The sequence below is a fragment of the Brassica napus genome, chromosome C9 (assembly GCF_020379485.1).
Source record: "Brassica napus cultivar Da-Ae chromosome C9, Da-Ae, whole genome shotgun sequence".
Lineage (NCBI taxonomy): Eukaryota > Viridiplantae > Streptophyta > Magnoliopsida > Brassicales > Brassicaceae > Brassica > Brassica napus.
This window is the reverse complement of record NC_063452.1, coordinates 55,228,900-55,242,165: the sequence shown is the minus strand read 5'-3', so window position 1 is coordinate 55,242,165 and position 13,266 is coordinate 55,228,900. Positions and strand designations below refer to the sequence as shown.

At 43.0% G+C, this 13,266-nt stretch overlaps 2 protein-coding genes across 4 annotated transcripts; one reads left to right on the top strand and one right to left on the bottom strand.

Annotated features, from left to right (window-relative positions):
- The first annotated feature begins 6,302 nt into the window (after positions 1 to 6,302).
- On the top strand, positions 6,303 to 8,582 carry LOC106388064 (BTB/POZ and MATH domain-containing protein 1). 2 transcript variants are annotated; one of them, XM_013828040.3, is made up of 5 exons: positions 6,303 to 6,769; positions 7,060 to 7,443; positions 7,534 to 7,615; positions 7,868 to 8,144; positions 8,247 to 8,582. In XM_013828040.3, the coding sequence occupies exons 1-5, from the start codon at positions 6,375 to 6,377 to the stop codon at positions 8,426 to 8,428; spliced, it is 1,320 nt and encodes a 439-aa protein (XP_013683494.2). In that variant the 5' UTR covers positions 6,303 to 6,374; the 3' UTR covers positions 8,429 to 8,582. The 2 variants fall into 2 exon arrangements, with proteins under 2 accessions (XP_013683494.2, XP_013683495.2); XM_013828041.3 differs by lacking the exon at positions 7,534 to 7,615 and having other exon boundaries at positions 7,060 to 7,408.
- A 129-nt stretch (positions 8,583 to 8,711) lies between these two features.
- Positions 8,712 to 11,823, bottom strand: LOC106388062 (mitogen-activated protein kinase 16). 2 transcript variants are annotated; one of them, XM_013828039.3, is made up of 11 exons: positions 11,639 to 11,823; positions 11,282 to 11,429; positions 10,773 to 11,181; positions 10,570 to 10,697; positions 10,440 to 10,499; positions 10,188 to 10,337; positions 9,964 to 10,119; positions 9,681 to 9,892; positions 9,492 to 9,596; positions 9,265 to 9,419; positions 8,712 to 9,185 (listed from the first exon to the last, which is right to left on the bottom strand). In XM_013828039.3, exons 2-11 carry the CDS (start codon positions 11,303 to 11,305, stop codon positions 8,902 to 8,904), a joined length of 1,683 nt encoding a protein of 560 aa, XP_013683493.2. In that variant the 5' UTR covers positions 11,306 to 11,429; positions 11,639 to 11,823; the 3' UTR covers positions 8,712 to 8,901. The 2 variants fall into 2 exon arrangements, with proteins under 2 accessions (XP_013683493.2, XP_048624977.1); XM_048769020.1 differs by having other exon boundaries at positions 11,282 to 11,772.
- Positions 11,824 to 13,266: the final 1,443 nt, after the last annotated feature.

Genomic DNA, 13,266 nt, shown 5'->3' with positions numbered 1-13,266 from the left:
CTTCTCGACCATAGCAGCTTCAACCCTTTCCCTCTCACGAGTAACCTCCAACCCCCGAGAGTCCTTCAAGCGTTGCCTCTCTCTGATCAATTTCTCCACTGCAGCGTCCCTTTCTTCGAGTAGCTCAGCCTTCTCCTTCTCAAGGGTCACAGCCGCTTGCTCCAAACGAGTATTCTCTCGGGCAAGCTCTTTCTTCGCCGCTCTGTCGGATTTGAGCTTACCCTCCAGCTCTTCGAACTTCACTCGAAGAATTTCCTTCTCCTCTGCAGCCTTCTCGTTAGCCTTCTTATGCTCCGTCCTTACTCTCTCGATGGCCTTCAACCTCGCCTGAGCAAGCTTCTCTGAAGATCCAACTGGATCATCGTCTGCTTCAGATGACAGTCGTACTTCTCTACAAGGAAGTTCATGCTCCCGTCACTCTACAGAACGATAAACACGGACTACGTGAAATGGATGAACCCAATAAATTAACAAGGAGATAAAAGATGAAAGATAGCGCAGTTACCCGTGCTCTCGAAGAAGCAGCGTCAATGTATTCATCCCTGAAGTAGAGATCTTCCAGTTGCGGCATCTCCTTCGTCCCACCACGAATTTGGCGCGCCAGTTTCGCGCATCTAAGGGGATTAAGGATTAGGGGAATTGCCTCATCAAAAGAAAACTCGACACGATCAGGGAATTCGATCCTCTTTTTCTTTGCTAGAGAACCTTCAGGTCGAGAACTTTTTCTCGCAGAAGAGTCGGGAGCAGACCTCTCATTCGCAACGGGCTCATCACCAGAACCCCCTTCTCGCGAGCTGGTTTTCTTCCTCTCCTCCGACAGGTTTTCAGGAGTGCCGCTGTCCTCCCCAACAACGTCGACTAAGGTCGTGTCAGCAGCATTCGTGTCGGAGGTAGAAGGACGGGTCTCTGCCTCAACAGACCTCTTAGTTCTCTTCTTTGGCGACCATCTGGCGCCGCCTCGACTAAAGCACCCTCTCGCCCTTCTGCTAGGCCCTCATCTCTATCAATAGAGGAAGCTTCCCCGCCACGAGACCTTTTATCACGTCCTTCTTCTTTTTTGCCTTCGAACCCTCGGAAGTCGCATCGAGGGAAGCAGACTCTTCGGGAGGAACCTCGTCGGTCGCTCTCCCCTTAGTCTTTTTGCTCTTTTTCTTCTTCTTGGGACCTGAAGCAGAAGTCTCCGCTCTGACCCCTTCATCGACTACAATAGGGGCCCCCTCTCTGGAGGCTCCTTCTCTGGAGGTTCCACCACCTTCAGAAGCACCGTCGCCCCCGGTGTTAGACGGTCCCTGAGGATCGACTGTAGTCGATTTCTTCGAGAGCAATTGCAACTTCCCTTTAAACAGGGCGCTTAGATCCGTGACTCCATCCATTTCTCTAGCTTTGTTGAGAAGTCTCTGTTGTTTGCGAGTAAACAAAGGACGGCGCGACTTACAGGGACCGAGAACACAAGGAAGCCTCGACTCCCAATCAACTACAGAAGCAGAGAATCAACATGAAAATCGCAAAAAAAAAAACCTCGAATAGTCCCTAAAAGCAACCAGCAGGCTTACCTCTAGCGATCCTAGCTTGCTGGCGACGTATCCACTCTCGACTGAGATCCGGCCAACAAAGATGACTGTGCGCCGCGATCGCTTGAGCACTCTCAAAGAACTTCTCAAGGAGGCGATCGTATTCGGGTGATGAACTGCAAATACAAGGATAAGAAGGGTTAGAGCTAACGACTAAAACAAAACTCCAACAGACGATCCTCTACCGAGTTGCTGGTTCCACAAAACGCGGTAGTCGTCCCCCGGCGGCTCTTCGAAAGCATGTTCATTAGATTGCACGAAAAAGTATGCGCGTTGCCAATCCTGCGTCTTATTTGGATGACCGGTCAAGACGTTGTAGCTCGAACGCATTTTCACCGAGAAAATCCCGTTTGGCTCCGCCTTGGTGAAAGTCAGCTCCTCGAAGACCCTCACGCTCATCGAGATGTCCATCTCAGCTGCCATTACCATCAACATGATGGCTATTCGCAGCGACCCGTTCAAAAGTTGAGAGATGGCAATGTCTCGGCGGAATGCATAAGACGTCACCAACCGAGGGATCGGAAACCATAGCTTCGTATGCTCCCCGAAGTAGGACTCATACACGCACTAGTAACCAACCGGAGGCGACCAGGGACGCTGCTCAGTAGACGGGATGATGTAGGTAACGCCAGCCCGCCGTTCGCCCTTAACAGATCCTTCACAGTATGGTGAGAAGCACAGGATCCAAACACATTCCCCCACGACTGAGCCCGCGGGTCGCGCAGCAGTCTAGGCGGCAGCGGAAGAAGCTCCTCGAAGATCCCACCAGGATGATAAATAGTTGGACGACAGTCTATCTGGCTCTTGCGAACCCGCCTCGAAGGCTTCGGGGACCGACCAGACGCATCAGCGTCGCCACGTTCGGAACTAGCTGCAGCATCGCTATGGTCTCCCCCTTTGTTCTCACTTCCGCTCACGTCGCTGCTCCCGACTTCAACGCGGTCCGCGCCTTCATCACGAATCAGCCTATGGGCATCGGCGACCAAAAGACGCTGAGATAAAGTCATGTTTTCAGTGTCCCGGAGAGCATCGTGATGAATCAAGTCGAAATCGTCCAGTGGGCAGCCGGTCGCTGACGCATCTGTGGTCGGACTCAGAGAATCTGCGATGTCCTTTCCTTTCTCCTCTCGCGAAAATCGACTTCTCGGAGGCATGTTACTTAATTCAGGAGACGACTAAAACCGCCGAACGATACCAACGAGTCTATACGAAGAAAAACTTATCTAGAAAGAGAAAGTAAAAGTAGAGAGAATGGAGAGAAAACGGAATACCTGAAACTGCAGAGAAGAATGACGAAAGCAAAGGAGAGAAACCTATTTATAGCAAAAACGAAGGCACGTTTTTCGAGCGCAATCATTAGGTCTACGAAGGCCTAAATGGGCCTCAAAGGCCGCCTAAATGCCCATAAACTTACTCGCGACGGTTCAGTTTCTCGCTTGAACCGGTTTTCAATCAGGTAGTCAGACCGGAATCAATTCCTGGTCTCGATTTAAACCGGTCCCCGGTTAACCAACAAAACCGATCCCTGTCGTTTTATCCGAAATAATCTATCACCCGAGTAAACTGTATCTCATCATAAAGACAGAGAGGCAAGTAAGCGAGTCAAGACAAGCGCAACTCGGAGCGACTAGAGACACCTACAGAACATCATGCGACTAAAAGCACATACCGACGACTAAACGGGAAGGATTATCCCTTGCATTAGAACCTGCTATCCGAATAAACTTGACCCACAAATTCACTGAGACCGCCACGTCGCTCACAAGTGAACTGGGGGGACTTATTGTAGGAGATGGATTACATCCCTCCACAAGGCCCATCGAATAACAGGCCCTAATCCAGCAAGTTGGATTAGTTTAGTCGGCTCGGCGGCTAAAGACGTCAGCTCGACCTTAGAGTACTTTTAGCCGGTCGACTAAGCCGACCCGAAGTACCCGGCTTGGAGGGAACTTTGCCCAGGCCCGTATACTCGTCCTCTCGCATCAAGGCCCAAAGAGGTACGAAATTAGGGCATCAAGGACAGGAGACCTGTAAAAGGGGAAGAGGAAGCAACAAGAAAAGGGCTTTTGGATTTTACACACTGAGCGGTTAGATCTAGGGTTTTAGTCATCTCTTCGATCTTGTGGCTTTGAGCTTTCTGGGCTGTCTTTCTCACTTTCCTGTCACTCTTGTAACCCTTTGGTTCGAATCTAATAAAACGTTTTTAGTCATCCCACTTCCGAGTTATTTCAACCTAGTCGACTGAATCCCCTTCTTTTCTTTCTCTTGATAGATAATTTGTCTTCGCTATTTAACGATAGGATTCTTTTTTGAGCTTCTGATAATTTGTCTTCGCTGTTGAACGAAAAAGCCTCACGCTCCTCACGCGCCTCACGCGCCTCACGATGATGGGTTGAATATTCCTGGTGTTTTTTTAGATTCAGTGATTCACATCACAATGTACTGGTCTCATTGGGAAGAAACCGAACCGGGAAATTCTCGGTTATCGATTTCAATGTTGTATTTAAAAAACGATTCGGGCCGATTTCTAGAATGGCTTACGAGTTACAGACCCATTCTTCCGGCCCATTTAAGTAAAAAATACCGACCAAGCATCTGAAAAGCCATACCGACCAGTTGAAGCTTGCTGATCTTATGGTTATGTTGCTTGACTTATCCTGATTTTGTTTACCTTCCATTAGCAAAAAAAAACAACATTTAACTAACATCTACTATTTTTAGAATATAATCTGACCAGTTATTGTTCTTGAACCAATAATTGGATGATTTATTTGCCGTCTTTATGCTAAGAAAATCCATGCTTGTTCGTATAGTTAGCGTATATTTGTTTTGCATTTGCGTCTGGAATCTCTAGAAAATGTTTGGTAAAGAAGTTATATTGCACATTTAAGCGTCTAGTGTAAACATATATTTTGAAATCTAAAACGCAGAACGATAACAAGCTACACCATTAACATTATTAGTTTATCAATTGATTGGGATGAATACATCCATGCAGCAAATATAAACTTCTAACTAGATCTCGACCCGCGCCGCACAAACGCGCGAGTTTTTGTTTTCATTTATTTTTATATAAATATTTGGTTTTCAATTCTAAATTGGTATATATTATAATATGTGTCTATCAATTTTTAAAACATAATAAGTTTACGGTATATTTCTTTCATTGAATAGATTGTTTTAAACTTTCACATGTATTTGTATCTTCTTCTATATATATATTTTCAGATTAATATTTCATTACTAAAATCGTAACTATATATATAAAGATTAGTAAAATATTATTTTATTGTCATATTCAAAGATATTGTAACATTTCACAAATTTAGAAAGTTTTTAAAAATTAAACTTTTCGCTTCATAGAATTATATTATCGAGTAAATAATTAAACATTTAGTTTTTGCTCAAAATTTTAAAATAAACTATATAGTTTAAAAAAAAAATTCATTGGTTTAAGGTAGTAAAAATTAATCATTGTTAGATAATATGATTTTTGTTATTTACAAAAAAATCTTTATAATTTTAAAAGTTAACATTGACAAATATTTAAATATTTAACATATGAAAGTATAGTATTACAATATTAAATTATATCTATTAAATTTATACTATCTATAAATCTAATGGATCATCTATTGTTTAAATCCAATTATTGTTAGCCCAATAAAAATTTCTGGTAAGCCCAAAATTTAAATGATAAGATTATAGATTAAATGTAACATGACTTTCTAGCAATAGGTCTATTAGGTCCATTTTTTTAAAAAATCACACATGAATCAAGGTTGTAACTTCTGTTTTAATATATAAGATGTGACAACAACTGATTTAAGCTTCTTCAGGTCCCATATATCTCGATTTAAGTTTCTTTACCTTTCGAGTCTTAGATCTTCTCTGAAATGTTTTTATTTTCAGGTATACTAAATCACCAACTTCAAACTCCAAATCCTTGTGGTGCTAACTTTTCTGACGGTCATGGGTTTTCCTAAGCCGAACCTTAAGCATCTCAACTTGCTCTACCGTCTCTTGAACCATTGCTGGTTCTATCTCATGTCGCTTGCCCACTTCGGTCCAGTAAAGCAGTGTGCGACAAAGTTTTCCATAAAAAGTCTCATACGGTGTCATCTTAATGCTCGAGTGATAATTGTTATTGTAGGCAAAATCTGGTAGAGGTAACTATTATGGTTCGAAGTAGGCCTGGGCATTTTACCCGGACCCAAAGATCCGACCCGATGGTTCGGGTAGAAAATGACCCAATCAAATTACTCTATCGGGTCTTGTTGCAGAAGATCCGCGGGTCTTGGACCAGATCCAAACCCGAAACCCGATGGGTACCCGAATTAATAATGTAAATTAAATAAATGCATCAAGCGGTAATCGAAGACAGGTTTTTCGTCTAGAGAACATGAGGTCAACCACTAGGAGACAACGAATTGTTGTTGTATCTTGCATAGTTTAATATATATATACATTTTAATATAATAAAAACACAAATTTTGAATATTTTTGGATATATAAATATTTTCAAATATTTTTTTGTATTTTTAGGTATTTTTTATATCGAACCCGAACCAAAACTGAACCGAATCTGAACCGATAAATTCTAGTTATCCGAATGGGTCTAAGACATGGCCCGATCCGGATCCGACACGATCCGAATCTACCCGGAACTGAGAATTTGAAATTACCCTATCGGGTCCTAAACTCTTAGATCCGGACCCGAAAAAATCCGATCCGAACCTGAACGAGGATCTCCTTTTGGGTGTAAACCGAAAACCTTTATGCTTTTTGGATCCCGTATCGTTGATGGGCACCCCGGAGGTTTCTAGATCTCCGACGAAATCTCCCCTCACGGTATCGACATCCCTCACGGAAACCGTCGACGGCTTCCACGAATTCAAGATCAGCAGCTATTCTCTCACCAAAGGCCTCGGCGTCGGCAAATTCGTGGCCTCGGAGACGTTCAACGTCGGAGATTACACGTGGGCGATCTACTTTTACCCGGATGGGAAGAGTCCGGAGGATAACTCGTCTTACGTCTCTTTGTTCATTGCTCTTGCGAGCGAGGGAGCTGATGTGAGAGCTTTGTTTGAGCTCACGCTTGTGGATCAGAGCGGGAATGGGAAGCATAAGGTTCATAGCCATTTTGGGAGAGCGCTCGAGAGCGGACCTTATACTCTTAAGTATCGTGGAAGTATGTGGTGAGTAGTTCTCTCTGTTTGCTGGAAAAGGTTCAAGCTTGCAATGAAAGAACACGTTTTTTGAGTGATATGATATGGCTTTGTGATAAGATTGATAGGTTATGACATGTCTGTGTTGTTTTAATGTTAGTGATGTATCTGATGGTTGCTTCGTTCAGGGGTTACAAGCGGTTTTGTGCCACTGTTGTTGATATTTCTTTTATCTTCTGATGAAGTTAGATATTGCTCTGTGATAAGATTTATAGGGTCGTTTCAGTGTTTATTGTGTATCTGCTGGTTGCTTGGTTCAGGGGATACAAGCGGTTTTTCAAGAAGTCGACTCTAGAATCATCAGATTATATAAAGGACAATAGTCTCTTGGTTCGGTGTCGCGTTGGTGTGGTGAAGTCGTGCACGGAGGGACAGAGGAATTACAACATCCCTGTGCCAGTTTCTAACTTGGGCCAACAGTTTGGGAATCTATTGGAAAGCGGGAAAGGTTGTGATGTTACTTTCGAAGTCGACGAAGAAACATTCTCTGCACACAAGCTGGTTCTTGCAGCGCGTTCCCCAGTTTTCAGGGCACAGCTTTTTGGCCCGTTAAGAGACCGGAACACTGATCGCATAGAGATAGAAGACATGGAGTCCCCCATTTTCAAGGTCCTCTCTTTTTGGGATTGCATTTGTTTGGTCTGGTAATGTGTAAGTAGATATCTATAGGAAGAGATAGATTTGTTGGTTACTTGCCTTTGTGTTTCCGGGTGAGTGACTGTGGTGTCATACAGGATTTTCTATTCACGAATGTACCATCCGGGATCTTCTCCTGGGGCGCTACTCCTGTTGTTGAGTTTACTCACCCAGGATAAGGTTCTTTCTTTCTGCTTCTCTTCCTGGTTGGTTTCATGAATGTCTTTTTTCCTCTTATTTCAACCAGACGTATAGATGCGGTTTAACTAAGTGAACAGATTGAATCCTTAGCACATTAGTGAGATTAGCTGGTGGGTGTAGTGAGATAGGTCTTGTGATGTAATGAATCTCTATCTGTTTTCCTTGCTTTAAGTTCCAGTCTTAACTCCTGGCAGTCTTTTTTTCCTCTTTTGATTTATTGGTCCTGTGCAGGTTTTACTCCATTTTATCTACTGGGATGAATTGCCTGACATGCAAGAGTTAATGGGCATAGACTCTAAATCAGCTTCTACTCTTGTGGCTCAGCACCTCCTTGTAGTGGCAGACCGTTATGCTCTTGAGCGGCTTAAAGTGATCTGCGAGTCAAGACTTTGTGAAGGAATCACCATAAACACTGCTGCAACCACCTTGGCCTTAGCTGAGCAGCATCATTGTTTCCAGCTGAAGGCAGTCTGTCTCAAATTCGTCTCCTTGCCAGAGAACCTGAAAGGTAAATCAATATCTTTTGTTCTGTAAGGTCGTTCTGATTCAACTCTCTACTCATGTAATGAGGCTTATGTTGTTTTCCCTCTTGTTTTTTTTTCCTTGTCAGCTGTGATGCAAACAGATGGGTTTGATTATCTGAAAAAGAGTTGTCCATCTTTACTAACTGAGCTATTGAAGTATGTGGCGAGGCTTGGTGAACACTCTGTTAGTGCATCTGGGTATCGAAAAGAGATGTTTGCTGATGGTTGTGATGCAAATGGAAGAAGAGTGAAGCAGCGGTTGCATTGAACATATCTCTGCACTGTATAATTACTGTTTAATGGCTGATCTGATTTGATTCAGTAAGTGGATTAGCGCTTGATTTGTATAATATTTGTTAAGGATAATGGCTGATCTTAAACAATCTCATTCGGCAAGTTCAATGAATCTTTTTCTAAGAGCATGATTAACCCGGGTTCTTGATGAAGTTTTTAGCGAAAATTAAGAAACAGTTTCTTAACTTCTGCTAAGAACCCCACTCTAAGAACCTTCCGGTCAAAAGCTTTCTATTAAAATCAAAGATCCAATGAAATTTGTGGGATTAATCGAGACTTATTTAAGAATTTGAAGGCAATATATATTGTTACAACGTCAAGACAAAGGTCATTTTAAGAACACAAGACAAATAACATGACAGGATCTGTAAGAACAATCTTTCTCTCTCTCTTCGCTCTACCTGAGACGTGTAGTAAAGTTTCTTCTTCCAGACACAAAACTTTAACTTAGTACCAGCGGCTCATTGCAGTATCTTGCGCTGCAGCGACTTTCTGAGGTATATACTGAGGGTTTTGTTTCAATCTACTTGAACCTTCGGTGGTGTCGCAGTCTTCATCTCCTCTGCTGCTTTTGCAAGGTTGAGAACTTCTCTTTGGGTACTGAGCCACACCAACCGGATTTCTCACCATCCTACGTTGTTGTTCAAGAGCTTCAACTCCTGTGGCTGCACCGCAGTTGTTATAGCGTAACACTGACCCCACTACTTTTCCAGGCCTAGCTACCGCAGCACCTGCTTCATTTACAACATAGTAATGTTCAGAAACCACGTAACTATATAAACAAAGAGAGAGAGAGAGAGAGAGCGAGACCTTGGATTGTTTGAGGGACGTTAACAGGAATTCGCTGCGCATTCCTGTGCGGTCTCTCATCTCTGATGCTACACTTGGAGAGTCCATCAGTGACTTCCACTGAACTCTGTTGTCCCCCCGCTCCATTCTTGTTATCGGAGTACAAAACGCAAGCCCTGCAAAAACATAAGAACAGAGAACTATTCAATGTACAGTTTCCAAAGAATCACCAAATGTTTAACCATTACCTAGGTAATGATGCGTGCTGCTGCCTCTCCGGGGGAGTATGAGAAGTACCATTCTTGTAGTGTTCCTCTAGGTAAGCAAACTGTTTCTTGAAATGTTCCACCGCACTGCAGAATTAAACAATGCCATTATCAAGGACGAGTAAACAAGAGTATAGTTAGTTAATGAAGCAAGTAGGCCAAGTTGGTTACCTCGGGTACATAAAGTTGGTTGGCTCCGAACCATCCAAGTATTCTTTCAACATCTTTGGGTGGTACTCAAGAGACTCTCTATATATGAGCTCTCTCACGTCCTCTTTTGTGACCCTACGCCTCTCGAACTCGAACTCCAGCTTTGTTACAGGTTGAGCAGAGGGCTCTCTTTCAACCTTAGCTAAACCCTTGAAGTAGGGATCCGCAAGGGCCTAAAGTAACACATAAACACACACAATTTTAGTTGAATACAACCAAACCTTCATCATAAGGAGTGAATCACCTCTTCAGCTGTAGGCCGGTCCTTGGGTTCAAAAGACAACATTTTCTCTAGAAGACGAAGGGCGAGAGGATCAGCATGTGGAAACTTGTGTGTAAAAGGAATAGGCTTCTTCTTCCTCATGCTGCTTAAGTATCTCCGAGCTTTCTCGTTCCTCACCTGTCACATGAAGCAATTCAGCAAAGAAAAGAAACAATGCTAAGAATTGTGAAAAGAGACGCACTAACCCTTCCAATGGCTTCCGCGGATGGAGTTCCTAACATATCAGTCATCAGATCCAATTGATGAACCACATTTTTCCCCGGGAAAAGAGGCTTCCCTGTTAATAGCTCTGCAAAGATGCACCCTATGCTCCATATATCTATCGCCGGTGTATACTGAACATATGACCAAATAATTACAGAAAAAAAACATTACTAAAAAGAAACTACAATCTGCAGGAGAACTACTATTAGATGAAATTGCAAAATAATGATCACCTTGGAGAAAAATGATCCACACAGTTCTGGAGCTCGGTACCATCTAGTAGCTACATAGTCCTGTTGTCACAAAGCAATAGTATAAACGTTGAGTAATCTAATAAAAGTCAGGTATTGGATTACTACTCACAGTCCAGAATATTGCAGTTGGTGTATCATTGAATGCGACTCTCGCAAGTCCAAAATCACAGATCTTGAGTTTGCAATCAGCATTTGCCAATATGTTTTTCGGTTTCAAATCCCTATGAAAAACATTAGCTGCAAGGAAAGAAGCAGTTAAAGCCAAACAGTATCTAGAGAAATATCTCAACCAAAACTTATGCAAAGCTTAACCTGTGTGTATGTACTTGAGGCCGCGGAGAAGCTGATATAGGAAAAACTGGTAATGCTCAGGAGTCAAGTCATCATTAGCCTTGATAACCTGGTGGAGATCAGACTCCATGAGCTCGAAAACAACGTAAATGTCTCTGAACTCTCTCCTCGAAGGCGGCAACAAGATGTGCTTGATCTCAACAATGTCAGGATGGCGCAAGAGTCTGAGGAGTTTGATCTCGCGGAGAATGCGAGTTGCATCAGAGACGTGCTCGAAGATGTCGTTGATCTTCTTGATGGCAACTTTCTCTCCCGTGTGCGTGTCGTAAGCCGAGCAGACGACTCCATAGCTTCCTTTGCCGATGACTTCCTCGATTCTGTATCTGGTGCCTTCACCGTACTCCGTGAAGAAATCTACTTCCACTGATGACTGAGATATGCAATAAGGGAGTGGTTTAGATCATAAGTGACACATTCAAATCTCAAATCTCTAATATTTTAAAGTAAACTTGAGAGAGAAAAGTTGGGACCTTTTTGCGTTGATCAGTCTGCATCTTCAGCTACAGAGCATCCACAATCACTTATGTCTGAAGAATCTACAGACTTTGCTTCCTTTAGACAAAGAGCTAACAACGCAATGTAGAAACAGAACGGAGACCAAAGGATCTGGGTGGAAACCTAATTTAAAAAAAAAAATCGAAGCTTTTGCAATGAAATCGATTGATTAGAAGAAGAAAACCAGATGGGTTTCAGTGTTCCTTTGAGATGAAGAAAGATGAGATTCTATCTTCTTTGAACAATCTCAGCTTCTGGAAACAGAGTAACAAAAAAAAGGAGGTAGCTTTTCAAAAGCCGAGAAGCTTTTTTCGATTGTTATCTGAGCTTACAAGTTTCTTATCGGATCTGAATCTCAATACGCGAGCGAGGAGCAGAGCAAAGAGTGGTGAAGAAGAGATCTAAATTCTCTATATTGAATAACAGAGCAAAGTATTAAATATTTTTCCTCTTTCTCTCTCTGCTGTAATTGAAAAAGCAGATAAGTGGAGTCTGATTATCTTAGTGGAAAAGGTCTTATTTGCCCTCGGGTTTATGGGTACTTGCGTTTTTGGAGGAATAAATTAGCTTTGGATAATGTCCAAACTCCGAAGGGCGAATAAAAGTTTAGATATTTTTGTATAAACTATTGTTTTATCATCATCTTATTAATCGTTCAACTGTTTAATTTATTACAACAATAGTTCGTTAATTTAATAGTAGTTTATACTATGAATTACTAGCTGAAGGCGTGGCCAAAGAGAAATTTTTTCTTTTTTTTCTTTTTGACTCAACGTCAACTTTTCATTAACCAAGCAGTTTTACAATGAGATTAGACCACATTGAAATTCCACCACAAATACAACAATTCATCTTAGCAACACCCCGGAACACTCACTATGTGATCTCTCACTCGGATCCAGCGCAACCTAGAATACATTGTTGTAATTTCAACCACAGTGGGGTGAGAAAGCTCCACGACTCGAAGCAAACCACCCCTTAAACCACTACATTCTACCACTAAAAAAGAAGGATACAACTTTGGTCCTAAAACATCGAAAAAACCTGAGCTGAGAATTCCTTTAAAAAACCAGCAGCCGGTACCAAAGATAGGCGTGATATGCTCGACCAGCTGCACCAACACCCGAGGGGTGCTTATTCCCAACACGGCTTATTCAATATCCAGGAGCTAAGGAGCTGACCTCTTGAAAGGTGGGTTGAGGCGTTGGCTCCTCCTGTGACCCAGCATGAACTCCTTAAGATGAAGTAGAAGCAACACTACCGAATCTATCTTTCATACGGTACTGCGAATGTGTTACTTCTAGACGTGGCATCACCGAGTCTCAACAATCCTTTCGTTGACCACGCGCAAGGCTGTTAATTCTCTCCACGCACTACCTCCGAGAACCAGAGGACATAGCTTCACCTTCGGGTCACCACGACACTGGAATCAAAGCACCGCTTATCCACAGTAAAGCGCCTAGCTTTCCATTTCTGACAGGACCATAGACGATCCATTACATCCGTGAAAGGCTTAACAACACGCTACTCAAGAGCCAGTCCGGCCAACACACGTTCACTTTAATGACTCCGGCACTCCTCCGAAGACAGATCTCCAAAGTTTACTTGGGCGAGGAAGGTGAGAGAGCCATCCTTGCACCGAAACAGCTACACGCCCACCACCTGCGCCTTACTTCCTCCAGATCTGATATACAATATCACCCTCAAACTTTAGCTTTCAGATCTACGAGAAGAAGGACGAACGGAACTCTGCGCCTCTGCCTCTTTGATGAGAGCCGACAAGCCAAAGGTGAAAACGGCTGTCAAACTTCACCACTGAAACCCTAAATGCCGACCCAACCCAGAGCCTTCTCTTCGCTCGACTCACCGTTGTTCCACATCTGCCTTCAGCTATCCTAGCTCTTCTCTTCCGCGGACAGAGTTGACACCATGAACCTCCATCAAATCCAGATCCACCGTG

Coding starts and splice junctions, on each gene's coding strand:
- LOC106388064 (XM_013828040.3), top strand. CDS start 6,375: ATGGGCACCCCGGAGGTTTCTAGATCTCCGACGAAATCTCCCCTCACG. Junction 7,444..7,533: donor GATTGCATTTGTTTGGTCTG/GTAATGTGTAAG, acceptor GGTGTCATACAG/GATTTTCTATTCACGAATGT. Junction 8,145..8,246: donor CTTGCCAGAGAACCTGAAAG/GTAAATCAATAT, acceptor TTTCCTTGTCAG/CTGTGATGCAAACAGATGGG.
- LOC106388062 (XM_013828039.3), bottom strand. CDS start 11,305: ATGCAGACTGATCAACGCAAAAAG. Junction 11,182..11,281: donor AGACTGATCAACGCAAAAAG/GTCCCAACTTTT, acceptor TGCATATCTCAG/TCATCAGTGGAAGTAGATTT. Junction 10,120..10,187: donor CCGCGGAAGCCATTGGAAGG/GTTAGTGCGTCT, acceptor TTCATGTGACAG/GTGAGGAACGAGAAAGCTCG.